This window comes from Lontra canadensis, unplaced genomic scaffold (assembly GCF_010015895.1).
Source record: "Lontra canadensis isolate GAN:19392208 unplaced genomic scaffold, GSC_riverotter_1.0 scaffold115, whole genome shotgun sequence".
Lineage (NCBI taxonomy): Eukaryota > Metazoa > Chordata > Mammalia > Carnivora > Mustelidae > Lontra > Lontra canadensis.
The window spans coordinates 5105004-5120061 of NW_022631109.1; the positions used below are offsets into that span (position 1 = coordinate 5105004).

The 15058-nt window shown below is 51.9% G+C and overlaps 1 protein-coding gene across 3 annotated transcripts in view; it reads left to right on the forward strand.

The window, feature by feature from the left end:
* The first annotated feature begins 7994 nt into the window (after positions 1–7994).
* PRDM11 (PR/SET domain 11) overlaps positions 7995–15058 on the forward strand; it is a 77565-nt gene continuing 70501 nt past the window's right edge. Inside the window, exon 1 of one of the 3 annotated variants that reach the window (XM_032840712.1) lies at positions 7995–8087. Coding sequence is in view for 2 of the 3 variants with exons in the window: in XM_032840711.1 (XP_032696602.1) it covers positions 14002–14268 (267 nt within the window). In the remaining variant the exon portion in view is untranslated. Of the gene's footprint in view, positions 8088–13996; positions 14269–15058 lie in introns of those variants that run through there. The other 2 variants (XM_032840711.1, XM_032840716.1) reach the window with 2 other exon arrangements.

Genomic DNA, 15058 nt, shown 5'->3' on the forward strand with positions numbered 1-15058 from the left:
CACATTGGGCGTGGACCCTACTTAAGAAGAAGAAGGAGGAGGAGGAGGAGAGGAAGGAAGAGGGGAGGGGGAGGAGGAGGAGGACAAAGAAGAAGAAAAATATGTAACAGTGTCATAGGTATCCCATGAAGACAATAGTATTCATTATCTGACTCTTTTCAGAAGGTTTGCAGATCCCTGCTAGAGGAAAAAATGTTTCTAGGACAAAATTAAAACTCTGATATATAATCTAACAGATGTGAGGATGTTGAAAATTATAGTGCAAGGTGTTCTCTATAGTGTTGGAGGGTGGATAGAATCTCAGCTGTTAAAAAATAAGCAAATGAGAAAAGATGATTCTGTTATGACCTTTTATAAATTCTAGGAAAAACAAGAAGCCGTGAAATGAAGGAATTGAATTACAGTGTGTCTTTGGCTCAGTCGCTCACAATATTCATGTGGTCATTACAAGGAAAGTACTGGGTAGGAACACAACTCAACATTGAGATCTGACCACATTGAGCCTGTGGTGCTGGAAGGTGGGGGGCATCACGGAAAAGAAAACTAAAGAAACGAATGAGTTAAAGATTCTCATCTACCACGTCAGAAAAGTCAACAGATAATATCTAAAACTGATTAACCAAAAGCTAGCAGTCTAAGCATAAAATTTAGAAATATGGAGGCAAGTGCTAGCTGCACCAAAATAAATTCCAGATGGATCAAATATTTAGCAAAATATTAAAAGTCAATTAGGAGAAAATCGAGGATCACGTTTTCACAATTTCCTGAAGGTCCTTCTAACTCTGCCCACAAAGCCATAAATACAGGAAAAACAGAAAACATTTGAATTTCCCTATAGCAAAGGACATCATAAATAAGCTTACAAAAAAGTTCTGAATTGAGAAAATAAATTGCATTATACATTTCAAACAAAGGCTTTTGCTATCCTTCATATGTAAACTACACTTACAAGTCAATAAAAGGACACAAGTTTCTGAATTTAAAATGGACAAAGGATATGATCAAGCAATTCCCAGAAGAAGTAGAAAAGATTAACTTGGGAAACTACGTTCATTTTGCTAACAAAATCATTTCACTTAAAACAACAATGAGATACATCACTGGCGCATCAAATTATTGAAGCTTAAGCAGATGGGTGACATTCAGCTCGAGGGTGTCGAGAAACCAGCCCACTCACACAAAGTCAGTGAGAACTGAAGTCAGTTGGATCTTTGGAAGGTAAGTTGGCAAAATGGCTCCAGAATGTACGGCTGGGCATAAGCTTTGACCCTGAAATTCTACTTCTAAAGCTTATTCAAAGTGAATAAGGAGAGAAGCACACAAACTATACATGTAAGGACATCTACTTCATCATTTTTACAATAGAAAAATAGGAACTCGCCCACATATTATTTTGTTTATGTGTCTTTACGTTGGTCTCTCCTGGTTCCCCCGTGAGCTTCACGTGTGAAGGGGCTCTGTCACACACTATCCGGTGTGGTCGGCCTTAGTGTTTTAGGAACAGATGAATGGATGAGTGAGTCCACGAAAAAGGAGAGGGAAAGAAGGGGAAACCATGTTGAAGGTTATTTGCAGTTATCTAGTTTAATGATTCTCGTATTTCTTAATTTCATATACTAATAGGCATTCCAAAAAATTGAGGGAACTAATTGCTATACATCTGATAACTTTTTATTTGGCCAAGTAAGGTCACCGGAGGAACCTTCATGGGGGAACCCATGAAGCTACCTTCATCGTTTACATATGTGTAACCACCAGCTCCCAAACAAAAGAACATGAACACCACACTAATAGGGAATTCATCATCTCAAATATAAGATCCTTTAACTGGAATGGATTTGCTTTATGAAGTGCTCCACATTGCTTTATGGTTTTCATCTTCTCCACAGTCAGGGAGAAGTTCTTCTCTGGCAGAGCTGTCTCCACGGACTGGCACGTGAAACCCTGTCTGTCATTTTACAGACTGTGAGACTGAGGCTCTGAACCATCGCTAGTACCCCCTGCAGCCAAACAGCAGGAGCGGGACCAGAACCCACATCTCTTGACTCCTGGCCCAGAGCTGTCTTCACAACAGTATCTGCGACCCCGCAACGCGGCTGCACTTTCCTAGAATTGAGACTGTTTCCCTATGGTGGGTACTTTGGAACTCATCAAACCTGAGATGTGACCTGGGCATAAATTATCTCCGTAAGAGCTCCAGCCCGGGCTTCCATACATCTTCCATACATCTGGTAGCAGGAAACTCACTATTTGCAGTAATAGTCCCCTTTGTGATGGGAGAGGTCCATTGTTTTGGCCATTGACCTCCCCTGTCCCCCAACCCCCAGCTGACATCTATCTGGATGCATTTGCACCCAGCAGTCCTGAATTGCTCCCCCATCTGCACGGGGGTCCTGCAGGTTTTGGAATGTGCGGCATTCAGGAGTCTTCTCCCAGAGTTGGCAGGGACTGGGAAACAGCCTCTCTGATACCCCAATCTCTATCCCTCCCTCCTTTCTGATGTCTAATGGACAAGAAGAAAAGCACAATGCTGGGAACATCTTATCATTGGCATGATGATTGAATCCAATATTCCCAACCCAATTTAGAGAAGAGAAGACAAAGTCTTAGGGAGAGAGAGAGCTGTAGAAGCCATCTGTTCCAACACCCCACACAGGGGAGGTCCCCCAAGATGCAGGGAGTTGCCTGGATTCTTGAATTTGGGAGCAGGGCTGGAAGTCCAAGATCAAGGCGGCAGCTGATTGCGTGTCCAGTGAGAACGCACTTCCTGGTTCAAAGATGGCCGTCTTCTGTCTGTCCGCTCACATGGCACAAGAGGCGGAAGATCTCTCCAGAGCCTCCTTTATAAGGGGCACTGATGGAATTCATGAAGGCACCACCCTTAGGACCCAACCACCTCCCAAAGTCCCCAGCTCCTGATACCGACATCATGGGGATTAGGTTTCAAGATATGAATTGAAGGAAGGGTTGCACACATGGAGTCTACAGCACCCAAGAAAGGAGTTTTGGTGTTTCTCCCTGGGCACAAATAAGCCTCCGAAGGTGGGAGGCTCCCCAGTCACTGAAAGGGACGTCAGAGGCCAGGCAGCCAGAAAAAGAGATGTGTCCACATCAACCTCGTCTCTAATGTGGGGATAATTAAACAAGAGGCCGGCCTACTCACAGGGCACTCAGTAAATGTAGGACGTCCCATGGCAGCCAAAGCAATGGTGTGAAACTTGAATCCGTTTGTACATCTCTCCAGCTTGAAGGCGGCCAGCGGTTTCTGCTGCATCTCCAGTCAACCCAAACTGTGGGAAAAGCATGGGGTCAGATCCCTGCACTCCCCCCCACCCATCTCCTTCCCTGTGTCCCTCTCCATGCCACATTCTGGGCATACTGGCCTTCTGCGTCCTCAGCTAGGTCCTGCTTCATGCCCCTGCACGGGCGGGCAACTCTTCCCAACTCTTGGTGGGTCCAGCTTCTTCATCTATCAAGATCCCACTGAAACGCCACCTCCTCAGTGTGGCCTCCCCTGTCCTCAAGAGGTCAAGTTGCTCCTCTGCCACCATCCCACTGTCCCCCACCTCTGCCCTGATCGCCTGGATGCATGGTAAACAGTTGTAAGTGGTGCTCGCTTCTGCAGAAACAAAGAGTCTGTTTCCTGCCATACCTCAAAGGAAGGAAATAATGGGGGCTACTTTCGGGGGCATAGGTAGGGGATCGTGGTTTGGGCTTCCTGGGGAGAGGCAAGCTGTTTGTCAGTTGAGCAAAAAATAGTAATGCCGATCTAACCCCGGGCATTAGCTCTCAGCCATCATCGGCAGCTGGGCAAGGAATCCCTTGGTCTTAAGCCAGTTCCTCCTTCCTTCCAAGAGAGGGATCCCTCAGCTGTTGGGCAAGTGAACAAGACCAGACCAGAAGAGGACCGGGCCTGGCTTAACACAAGGCCGGTGGAATCCAGGTCCCTTCAGAAACTCTTCCAAACGTGGATTTATTGTAAATATTTATTTCTTGCAATTATAAAGGGGGGGCATCTTTAATAGAAGGCAGACAAAACAAAGCTGAGTCAGTAGGATTAGAAGTGAGAAAGAGGGAACAAGGAGGACGCAACTGCCAAAGTTGTTCGGAACAGGGGTAGAATTTGGCTCAGAGCTTCCTGGCAGCCAATGCAAAAAGGGAAACCTGATCAGTTATGGAGCTCTTCTTATTAGCAAAGGACATGCTTGCCAGTTCCACGGGTGAAATGCAATTGATTTTCAGGTTTTGTGTTTTCCAGGCACTGAATCTTGAGTGAAATTTCTCCCTTGAGGGTTTAGGAGGGATCAACAGTTCATGCCACAAATAACATCCTTGTTTTACAGCAAATGTGGAAGGGAATTGCTAGTGACCCAAGGGATATTCAGCTCTTATCACTGGATGTATATTTTGCAATATCATTATTGGTAGGTAAGAAAGGCCTCAGATTAGCTTTTCTTTCCAAAGAGCCAAGCTTGATTCCCTTAGAGCATCTCTGTCTCCTCACAGGGTCCTGGAGGTGACTCAGTTAGTACTTTTTTTTTTTTTTTTTTTTTTTTTTTGTCAGGGGGAGGTCATGAAGTACCTGATCTCAAACCACAAAGTTCTGGTCACTTCCTTTTGTGCGATACCCCCAAGAGAGAAATTTAGGAAATATTTACCATTAGGTTGAAAAGCTGCATTATGGAAAAGGACAATAAATCAGAAGTATCCAGGAGCAGAAGACATTGGGCTAGGGAGTCAAGCCCCCTGAGATTGAATCTTATCCTACCTCTAACTAGCTGTGTGGCCTTGGGCAAATTTCTTAACCTCTCTGAGCATGGTTTCCCTGTCTGTAAAAACAGTGATGATGACATCTGCCTTGGATTACTGAGTCAAATGGTAATGTCCCGAAAGTGTATGCAGTGTGTTCTATTTGCTTCCATCCCCGTCTCACCTCCCCTGCTAGTAGTTCCAAGGAATTCAAGTGGAGCTCCCACCCCACCCCTACTTCTTTGTTTCAGGCCCAACTCAGCCCACAGAGGGAAGCTGAGGTACAGCCTCACAAGACCTGCCTTGTCCAGACCACTTGTCCATGGCAATGACCTTCAGACCCCAGAGCCACTTTCTGTCCACACTTGCCCAGAGCACCTGTGCTGACCCTTGGGTTGCCATGGAGTCCCTTGGGAGATGGTTCTAGCAACTGTCCCAGCTTCGTTTCAGATTCCTTCCTGTGACTTAGTCTCAATTATGTGGCTATGGGGCAACTTCTTGAGGGCAGAATGTGGGATCCCTGGTCCAAACTCTTTGGGTCTTGTGGGAAGAACCTGGAGCCCACACAGGAAGAATCCTGTGCTCCAGGGGACACGGTGTAGGCAGGAGGCTATGCCTCAGACCTAGGTCTCTGAAATGTGTAGTGTCTCTCTGCTCTCCGAGGGTCACACCTGTGGCCCCTGCTCCCCAGCCTGTAATGCCGGAGGACCCAACCCCACTTCACAGATGCAGCCCTGGGACCCAGTGTTCCTGGCAAGGGGAAGCCAGACTGGGCCACACAGATGGGGAGATTTAAATAGAAAACCAGCACCACAAGATAAAATTCTCTCTTTGCTTCACTTACCAGCTCATTCCCTTAAAGACCTTTTTTGCTTTTTGGAAGCTGTGACCACACTCTCTCTTTATCCACTTGGCTTTCTGGACTCATCTCCAGGTCCTCTGCCCACCTACTCTGCACTCTAGCCACTTCCTGGCTCCAGCTTCTTCCTGCAGGACACAAAGAATTTGGACCAGGGGTCCCACATTCTGCCCTCAAGAAGTTGCCCCATAGCCACATGACCCCATGCCAGTCACCCTGGGCACTTTACGATGTCTAGGTCTTTGCTTGTGCTGTTGGCCTTCCTGAAATGCCATCTTACTGCTGGTGGAAATACCAGTGGGCCCTCCCCTGACCCCCCCACAACCAACACTGCAAGGCCCACTTCTGACATTTCTTCCTCAGTGGACTCTACTCCTGGAAGAGAACAAACAGCTCCTTCCTCAGTGCTCTTTCACTGCCCAAGCACTCAGCCTCCAGTATAATGCTTAGGGCAGTTGGATGTGCATTAATCACTGAATTATTTCGAGTTCGCTGTGAGTGCCTCCATCTCCCGGCCAGGTGGAGACCTCCTTGAAGGATCCCTCTTTACTATCTTGGTGCTCGCCTGTACCCAATACTCTGCCTGGCATGGAACAGATAGACTCTCTGGGAATGTTTATATTTATATTGGCTGTCATGGAATTACGGCATTAGTTACCGTTCCTTGAGCATCTACCGTGAGCAGTCAGGTGATGGGCCCTTTAAATATGCTCTCATGGCCCCTCACACAGAGCTGGCAGGCAGCTGGAGGGTTACTAGTGTGCCTCACTTGCAGAGGAGGGAACTGAGGCTCAGAAAGGGGAAGTCACTCAGGATCACCCAGCTAGAAACTGGCTTCCACGAAGCTGTGTTCTTGATGTCAAAGTTAAGGGGCAAGGATGATGTGGTACAATAAGTTTTTTCACTGCCCCCCCCCCCAACATCCGACTCCCAGAGCCCCCACCACATCCTGGGCCCTGACCATGGACATCAGTCTTAGGGCAGGGCTCCTAGCCAACCGCGAGGTTGACCTGAACTTTATTCCCTTGGAAGGAGGCCTCCCTAGGGTGGTACCCACCAGAGGCCCCCAGTGCCAGCTCTTGCAGGGCTCGGAATGATGGATATTTTGGGGAGCGGGGTGGGGCGCTCCTCACTGAGCAGCGCCCCACCTGGGCGCCTTCTTGGGACTGAATCCCTCCAAGCAAACTCTGACTAGGGGTGGGGGAGGGTTAGGGCTCGCTTTTTAGAGCCAGCGTAGCACAGCCTCCCTGGGCAGACCTTGCAGTTCCGCCACAAGCCTTGTGGACAATGCCAAGAGAAAGCGGTTATTTTAGGAATGGTTGTCGTGGTTACGCCATCCCGCGGTGTCCTCTGCCCCATCGCCGCCCCACTGGCTTTGTGGGCGCCGAAGGAAGCCTTTCAGACTTTTCAACACTTTGTCTTTATGAAAATTCCGCCCCACCTTTTCCTGGCTACCTTGTCTCTCTGGGATATTGAATCCCATTCACAGATGGAGAAACTGAGAAACCGAGCTACGGAGGGAGGCTTTTCCAAATCAGCCAGGGACCCGCCTGCCGGATTCTCAGAATCTCAAACCCTGTAACGAATTTCCACTTGAAGAACACGTGCGGTGCCCGACTTAAAACCGCAGCCCCACAGAACCAGTTAACGTTACGAGCGGACCCCCACGTCCCTTACCCTCAGCTTGCCGCGGGTCTCCTATGTTTTACAACTTTAGTTTGTATCTCCAAACTACTGGGCGTTCAAAGGGTTAAAAGGGACCAGGAGGGGCCCTGCTGCGCGTGACGGGGGCGGGGGGGAGGTGTCTCGAAAGGGTTAAAATTATAAACGCTCTAATCGCCCCTGACTATCTGGTTCAAAATGGGCAGCAACGGGGCCGGGGAGCCAGGGAGCCCCCCCCCCCCCCCCCGGATTGACTTTTTAAAATTTTAGAACTTTTAATTCCGATCCAAAAAAAAAAAAAAAAAGTGTCCCAGTTCGAAAGTTCTTTTAACCTTTTCTTTTTTCATTTATTTTTTTTCTCGATTTCTCCGCGGGCAGGATTATAAAACTCGCCCTCTCCTTTTGGGTTCGAGGAGCTAGGTTCCCCCCTCCGGGCAGCGCGCGGGGCGGGGGCCGAGGGGGCCCCGGGAGTTTTCTCCCGGGCCGGGTTGGGACGCGGCTGGTGAGTCCCGGCTCCGGCCCCTGAATTGGGGGGTCCGCGTCTGCCCCAAACGCCGCTTTCTTCCGTTTTCCATGTCATTTCCTGTACTAATAAGATGGTGGTCAAAGCAGGGGAGGAGAGCAGCAGCGAGTCGCCGCCGCCGCCGCCGCGCCGAGGCTGGCGCTGAAACTTTGCCTCGCCGGGGACCAGCGCGCCCGCAGCGCGGCCGCTCCCGCCGCGGGGGCCGCCAGCCGGGGCCGCGCCGCCTCCGCCGAGCCGCCCGCCGGGCCGCCCGCGCCGCCCGGGCCCCGCGGCTGCCGCAGCATTCCCGGGAAGGTGAGTCAGCCCCGGTAGCCAATGTGGCCATTGAAAATGGCTTCGGAAAGCGCTCGGCAGTTTGCCAGCGAGCGCGGGGGCCGCGGGTGCAGGGGCTGCGAGCGGCTGCGGGGGGCGCGGGCAGCCGGGGGCCGGCGCGGGCGGAGCGGGGGGCCCGGGGCGGCGCGGGCGCGGGCTTGGGGGGGCGGTTCGTCCCGGCCCCGAGGTGGGTTAACCCTCGGCAGGTAGCTGCCGCCGCCGCCGCCGCCGCCGCTGCGGGATTCGGGGGCCGCCCCTCCGCCTCCTTCCTCCCCGCTCGCTCCTCGCTCGCTCGCCTTGTTACAATGTAGCCTTTTCTCTGCGCCGAAGTTCCGCCCGCTGACGGACGTGGCCGCCGACCAATGGGAGCGGCGGCCCCGGCCGAGCGTTCGGAATGAGAACGCGGTGACAGGGGTGGGGCGGAGCGCGGAATGCTGGAGGGCTCTCTGCGGCCGCTGGCCTAGTTCTCGGGGGCACTTTCGGCTCGCTGCCTGGGGCTGATGTGGGGGGCTCGGGCCCTTCAGGAGGCGGTGGGGCCTCTTCCAACGCCGCCCGCGGCGATTTCCCGCGGAAGGTGGCCGAGCCGGGGGCCGTTTCTTTAATATATTTTAAGTCTTAGTTGCCGTGTAGACTCTTCGGGAAATCTCTCTGGAGTGTAGCCTCCATCCCCCATTCGCAATGCCCAAGGTGCTCTCTTCTGCAGGAACTGCAGAAACTTGGCGGCCAATGACCTTTCTCCGGTCAAGGCCAGCACGCCCTAAGCAAGTCGCCGCAAAGAGCATGCACATTGCTTGAGCTTTGGGCGATGCTGGTTGAAAAGTTGCTTCTGTCTTGAACTGGGTTGGGCGGGAGGGGTTTGACCCCTGGGATGGGCTGGGACTTAGGAGAGAAAAATGTTCAATCTTTCTTCGTAGACGTTGGCTTCATGTGGGGAAAGGCTGTGGTATATAATTTAGAGTGGCTGAGAGGAAACACACCCAGTTCTTTGTGCACGGGGACAGGAGGCAATAATGAGAGATTACTCTTGATGCCTGGAAACCCTATAAACTTAGGGGGGGGGAGTTGTCTGTGCTGGGGCAAAAGAATTTTCCGTGGAGCCATATTCCAGTGGCACCCAAGCTGGCCTTTGTCTACAGTACCCCTTGAGAGGAAGGGAGGTGTTAGGGATGTGGGGTCCGTGGGTCTGAGTCTGTAACAGGCTGTGGTGTCCTTACCTGTGGGGTGGGGGCATCTCAGCTCTCTGAAAGGTGGGCAGAGTTCTGTGTGGCCAAATGTCTGAGAACCTGCTGGGAAGAGTCCCATATGATTGTTTTCGTTTAAGGAGAGTTGGGAGTCCTTCCCCCACCACCGTGTTATAACTGTATGACTTTGGATTTGGCACGGTTACCTTTGATCTCTCTGAACCTTGCTTCTCCATCCTGAAAATGGAGCCAACAGAACCTGTGTGGCAAGGCAGTTTTGAGATTAAAGGCGATAGAGATAAAATGCCTAGTCTGTGCTCCACACATGGTTCGAGAAGTATTGTTCTCTATCTGGGATTATTGTGGAACCTACTATCCTGGGACCATCAGAATTGCCCAGCCCAAGACCATCCGATTCCAGACAGGGCCTCCAAGGAGCAGCTGGGGCAGGGTCTAGTTCTCTTTCCTAATGACATTCTCAAAGACGAGGGACTCCCCTCCCTTGTCCCAAGAGCCCCGATCAGCCATCACCACCATCACTTATATCCAGCATTGACATGAGTTAGAGTTCTGTCCTCCAGACCCCTTGGATCGATGTGTTTCATGAATTTGTTTTCTTTGGTGTCAGTAAGACTTCTGTCATTTGAATCTTTCCTCTCGGAGACTTGGATGTGGAGATGGGATTTCCCTGGTTCTAGGTCACTGGCAAGTGTGAAGGAAGTAAAGACCATCGGACTAGGAGTGAGGAGTCATACGTGTTTATTCAGCTGCCTCGTTGGCCCGTCCCCTTGGCTGTATCATAGTCATGACCGACGCACAGCACCCAAGGCCGTCCCTTGCCTCCTGTCCGTCCTCAGGAAATATTCTGAGCCTCCTAACTGTCCACCTGCAGCTTCCCCTCCTTGCCAGTCTCCACCTCGCAATCAGAGTGATCCATTCCGAAAAAGCTTACATCAGGCCTCCCGTTTCTTGCTTAAAACTCAGAAGAGTCTTCTTAGCTTTTGGGATAAAGAATCAAATCGCCCCCATGACCTAAAAGCTCTGGAGTGATCTGGCCCCTGCCCCTTCCTCAGCCTCACCTCGCACCCTCCCCCCAGGTCTCCCTGCGCTCCAAGTTTAGTTCTCTGCTACATGTGCCCCGCCCTTCTTCTGGAATACTGGACCGTTTATGATTTAATGAATGAGTTGAGGTTGGTAAGGGCAAGGTGGAGCAGGAGAGTGTCTGGGTAGTTCTTGATACTAACCCCTAAACATTTCCAGTTCACCCAGGCACAGGGTAGGATTGAATCTGGGGACCCTTGTGCTTGGGTGGGGCCATGTGGCTGGTGGGTGAGTTGTGAGCTACAGTGATACAAATGAGGTTGGGCCAAAGCATCTAGTGGCCAGTGCACGAGCCTCCAGAGTGTTCTTTTCCTGTGGCGTGGCAGGTAGCAGTAGGTAGGATGGCGGCTGCCTTTGCTAGCCTGTGTCCCTGGGTGGCTGTGTGGCATGGATCCCCTTGATGTCCCACGATGGACATGCAGCTTGAATGATAACTAAACCTTTGTTGTTTGCAACCACTGAAATTTGGGGGTTGTTTGTTACTATAGCATAACCTAGCCTGAACTGACCGATACAAGGACTAGAGGAACATTCCAGGCTGAGATAAGTACATACACACAGGGACTCGGGAAGGCTCACCATTAGCAGCCAGGGTGACCCTTTGGACAAACACATGTGAGTCTATCAACCCCTGCCTGGAAAACTTTCAGGGACTCCCATTGCTTAGGAGAAAGCTAGAAATCATTTAGCCGCCTTCCAGACCCTGTGGGGACACCATTTTGCATCCCTCCATTTGCTATGTTCCACCTGACATGGCGCTTTGTCCCCTCAGCCCTGACCATGCACTGCATTCCCCCTGCTTAGGCTTCCTCATCCGTCTTTCAGCTTCCAACTCCCCTCTTCAGGGAAGCCCTCCCTGATTAGGTCAAACCCTCCGTGACAGCCTCTCATGGCCCCATGTACCTCTCCTTTGCAGCACTCGTCTCTGTAGCAATTTTACAGTTGTGGGAGTGATTACTGATTCTGGTCTCCTCCTTTCATCAGACCGGCAGCTCTGCGGGGGCAGGGCCTGGGGTTTGCTGCTCTCTTTCCAGGGTCTGCACACAAGGGCTGCTTCTGAAGATTCCCTGAGCATTGACTGCAGGTTCACTGGGTGCCGGGGGCGAGAGACAGGGTAAATGAACCCTGCTTCCTGGGTGTAAGGGCAGGTGGGTCCCTCTGGAAGAAGGCATCATGCGTGGTGGACAAACTGGTCTGTAGGGTACAGGTACCAAGCTCCCCATACTTACAGGTGGCTATGCCCCCACAAGGACCATGTTTCTGGGAGGTCTGAGAGGACACCCAGGAGGGCAAGAGTGTGATATTTAACAAACCGTGAGGCTTCTGCTGATCTAGAGAGTATATGATACGGTGATGGGGCCACAGGGTAGGAGATCCATGGGTGATGAAAATAATGACAAAGAAGTGAATGTTTATTGAGGGCTATTGAGGGTCCTAGGCATGTCTCTATGTAGAAAGCCACTCCACAAGGTATGTGTTATTATTGCCATTTCACAAATGGGTAAACTGAGGGCCCAGAAAGTGGTGTAAAAGATCCAGGGTTACACAGGGATATGGCCACGATTGGAACCTTGGCATTCTGATGCCACCTCCTTAAGGATGCCCTCTTAGAATGAAGGCAGAGAACCCCAGACTCACCAAGGAGACATCCCTTTGGAAATGTCACATGGGTTTATAAAACCCTTCTGGGGGGGGTAAGTTCCCAGGAGATGACACCCACCTACCCTTAAGCTTTGTGCAAACTGGTTTCTGGCCCAGAGCTGCTTGGTGGTCTTGCTGCCAGGGCTGGTCTGGAACCATCTGGTACATCTCCACCCCTGCTGGGGCCCGAGAATCCTTGGAGGCCCCGGAGCCCCGTGTTCTCAGAGTGGGGCCTGGGAGAGGCTTCCCCACAGCTGGCCCAGGGGCTGCGCCGGAAAAATAAGCTGTGCAGAAAGGGGGGAAAAAAACAATGAAGAAAAAAGAAAAAAATGTGCTGTTATTTTTAAAAAGCCTGTTTCCTATTGCAGATTTGTATCTGTGTTAGAAAGCCCAGTGTTCGCGTGGTGCAGCCACACTCGTGGTGGTGTCCCTGGCCAGGGCTCTGTAAGAGGGGAGGCCTGGGGCCTCCTTCAGTCCTTCCTTTCTTCTTTAGGTGGTCAGGGCTCATCGGCCATCCCTGTGCCAGGTACTGTGCTGGGCTTGGGGGTGTAAGGGAAACCCAATCTCTGCCCTTGTAGAACTTATGGACCAGCATGGGAAGTGAGCAATTAACCAGGCAGTTAAAGATTCTAGTACAAGGATGTAAGCAGATGGCCACCAACTCTAAGTCAAGGAAGGCTTCCTGGAGGAGGAGGTGGCCTTCGAGCTGGGTTTCGAAGGATTGAGGAGATAGTAGAGAGGGGAGAGGCATTCTAATGTGGGGTATGGCTTGTGCAAAGGCCTGGGCACACAGAAGGGCTTGGAGAAACTCAAGTAGTTCGGTTTCTCTCCCTATAAGTGGAGACTGTAGGATCAGTCCAGTGCCACATTCTTTGGACAAAATTTTTTTCCTCCCTGTCCTCATGACCAGATTTAAGAGGAACACATATCGTGCCCCCTGAGGCCCCTTCTATATCCATTTATGGATGGGGAAGCTCAAGCAAGTTCAGAGAGGTTAAGTGACTAGCTCCAGATCACCCAGCTATCATCTAATCTTTCCAGTCACCTTGAGAAACCCACATTTATAAATGTAGCCTCAGGGGTGGCCTACCTGTGTTAGTTAACGATTCTCAGCAGGTCTCCTGGGTGCTTTAAATGTGGGATTTGATTTATAAGCCCTTGGTTTACACAGCTGGTTTCAGGCCCTTCTCCCCACCTGGGAACCTCATGGGTAAGAACTTGGAGGCACAATTTGGACAGACCAAGAGTCCCCAGTGAAATGACATGGGCTGAAGGAGGAGAGGGGAGGGGAGGGGGCAGAAGTCTGCTCACTGTCCTGCTCCCTAGCATCAGCCTCAGATCCCTGGTGGGTGCTGAGGGGCAGGGACCCTTTATGCAAAGCCACACCTGGGCCTCCAGCCTTCAGTGCCTTCTAGAACTTTCCCTTCCACCACTCTCTCTAACCCCCCCAACCCTACCCGTAAGGCCAACGGGCTCCTCCCAACTCATCTTTTTCCAGATCCCCTCCGTGAGGCCCATGGGCTGGCTCTCAACCTCATTTTAGAGTTGAGAAGATGGGGGCTCCCAGAGGGGAAGTGGCATGCCAGAGGTTGTACTGTTTAGGGAGTGACCAAGCTAAACCCCAAATCTAGGACCCCTTCCTCTGCACTCACTGTCCTCCTGCAATCATCAGAGTAGGATGGGGAATTCTGAGAGCTTTTGGCCCAATCTCTCTGCCCTGCTTTCCAGTAGGAGTGGCTGTGGGGGTAATGCTTGACTCTGCTGTGACAGCAGCTCACCCCTTCCTGAGGGGACAGAGGCAGCAGACCCTGGTCATGTGCATGAGGACCTGGGGAGGGGGGAGGGGGGAGTGGCCAGCGGGCCTTCTCCGGCTCATGTTGAGGCTGGGGGCCAGAGTGGGACCAGCAGACAAGGCGAGCAACTTGACCTGGGCACCGAGCTGGGCTGGTATGGACGTCACCAAGCAAGTAAATATGGAACCACCCCCACAGTGTCAGCTTTCCCAGAGTGGCTTCTCCCACTATCTCCCACTTTCCCAGAGGGAAAGGGGTGAGGGCCGGGAAGGGATCCTGCTGCCCGATGCTTGGGGGATGGAGATGGCCGGCTTGGGAGGCTCTGGGCTGGCCGACGGGCCTGCGGAACAGCCCACCGGACCCTCGGCCCCAGCAGGGAGTGAGCCTTTCGTGGGGGCGGCTGACTGGGAGCCAGCCCGGGTGGACTCAGCATTGTCATGGCCCAAGGTACAGGAAGGTGGGCTCTGGAGGGTGGGTGGAGGTGGTGGTGGGGGCTTTTGCAAGCCGGGGGCCTGTCCCTGACCTCTTAGCCCAGCCCTTCCGTGCTCCAACCCAAACAGGGCGGCATTTTCCCAGGGTGGTGCAAGAAACCTCTTTAGACAGCTGTACCGCAGAGGAAAAGCTGGACCATCCAGAGGGCTGGTATTTAGAGAGGAGGTGAAGAGGTCACAGGCTCAAGGTGTCCTGGGGCCAGGGGTGGGGCACTTAAACCGGGGTAGGGAGAGCCAGGGGGGTGATATCTGCAAAGGAAATCAGCAAACTTAGCAGCCAGGGAAGAATTTACCTTCCCCCCCACCCCCCCAAATAAGACTTTGGGTCTTGGGTGGAGGAAAAACAGAAAGGGAGGACACAGGGCCAAGTTTTGGGCTGGGTGAGCCAGGCCTTTATAAATATCAGTAATAGCCAAACTTGAATGAAGCTTATGAGTGTGGATGGGTCCCAGCACATTGCCCCATCCCGCTGGTGTCATTAGCCTTCATTTACAGAGGAGAAAGTGAGACCCAGAGAAGTGAAATGACTTACCCAAGGCCACACAGCTATGAAAGGCAGAGCTAGGGCCTGAACCCATGTCTCTCTGATTCCGGAGTCTGAGCTCTCCTCCACTGCATGGGAACTGCGGTTGGAGGGTATGCTGGGAGGGAAGGTAGGAGGGGCACCTGGGGGACTTGTAGGCTCCAAGCACTGATGCCAGGTGGTTCCGAGAAAGTACAGCGTGGGCCAGCTGTGGCATGAGAAA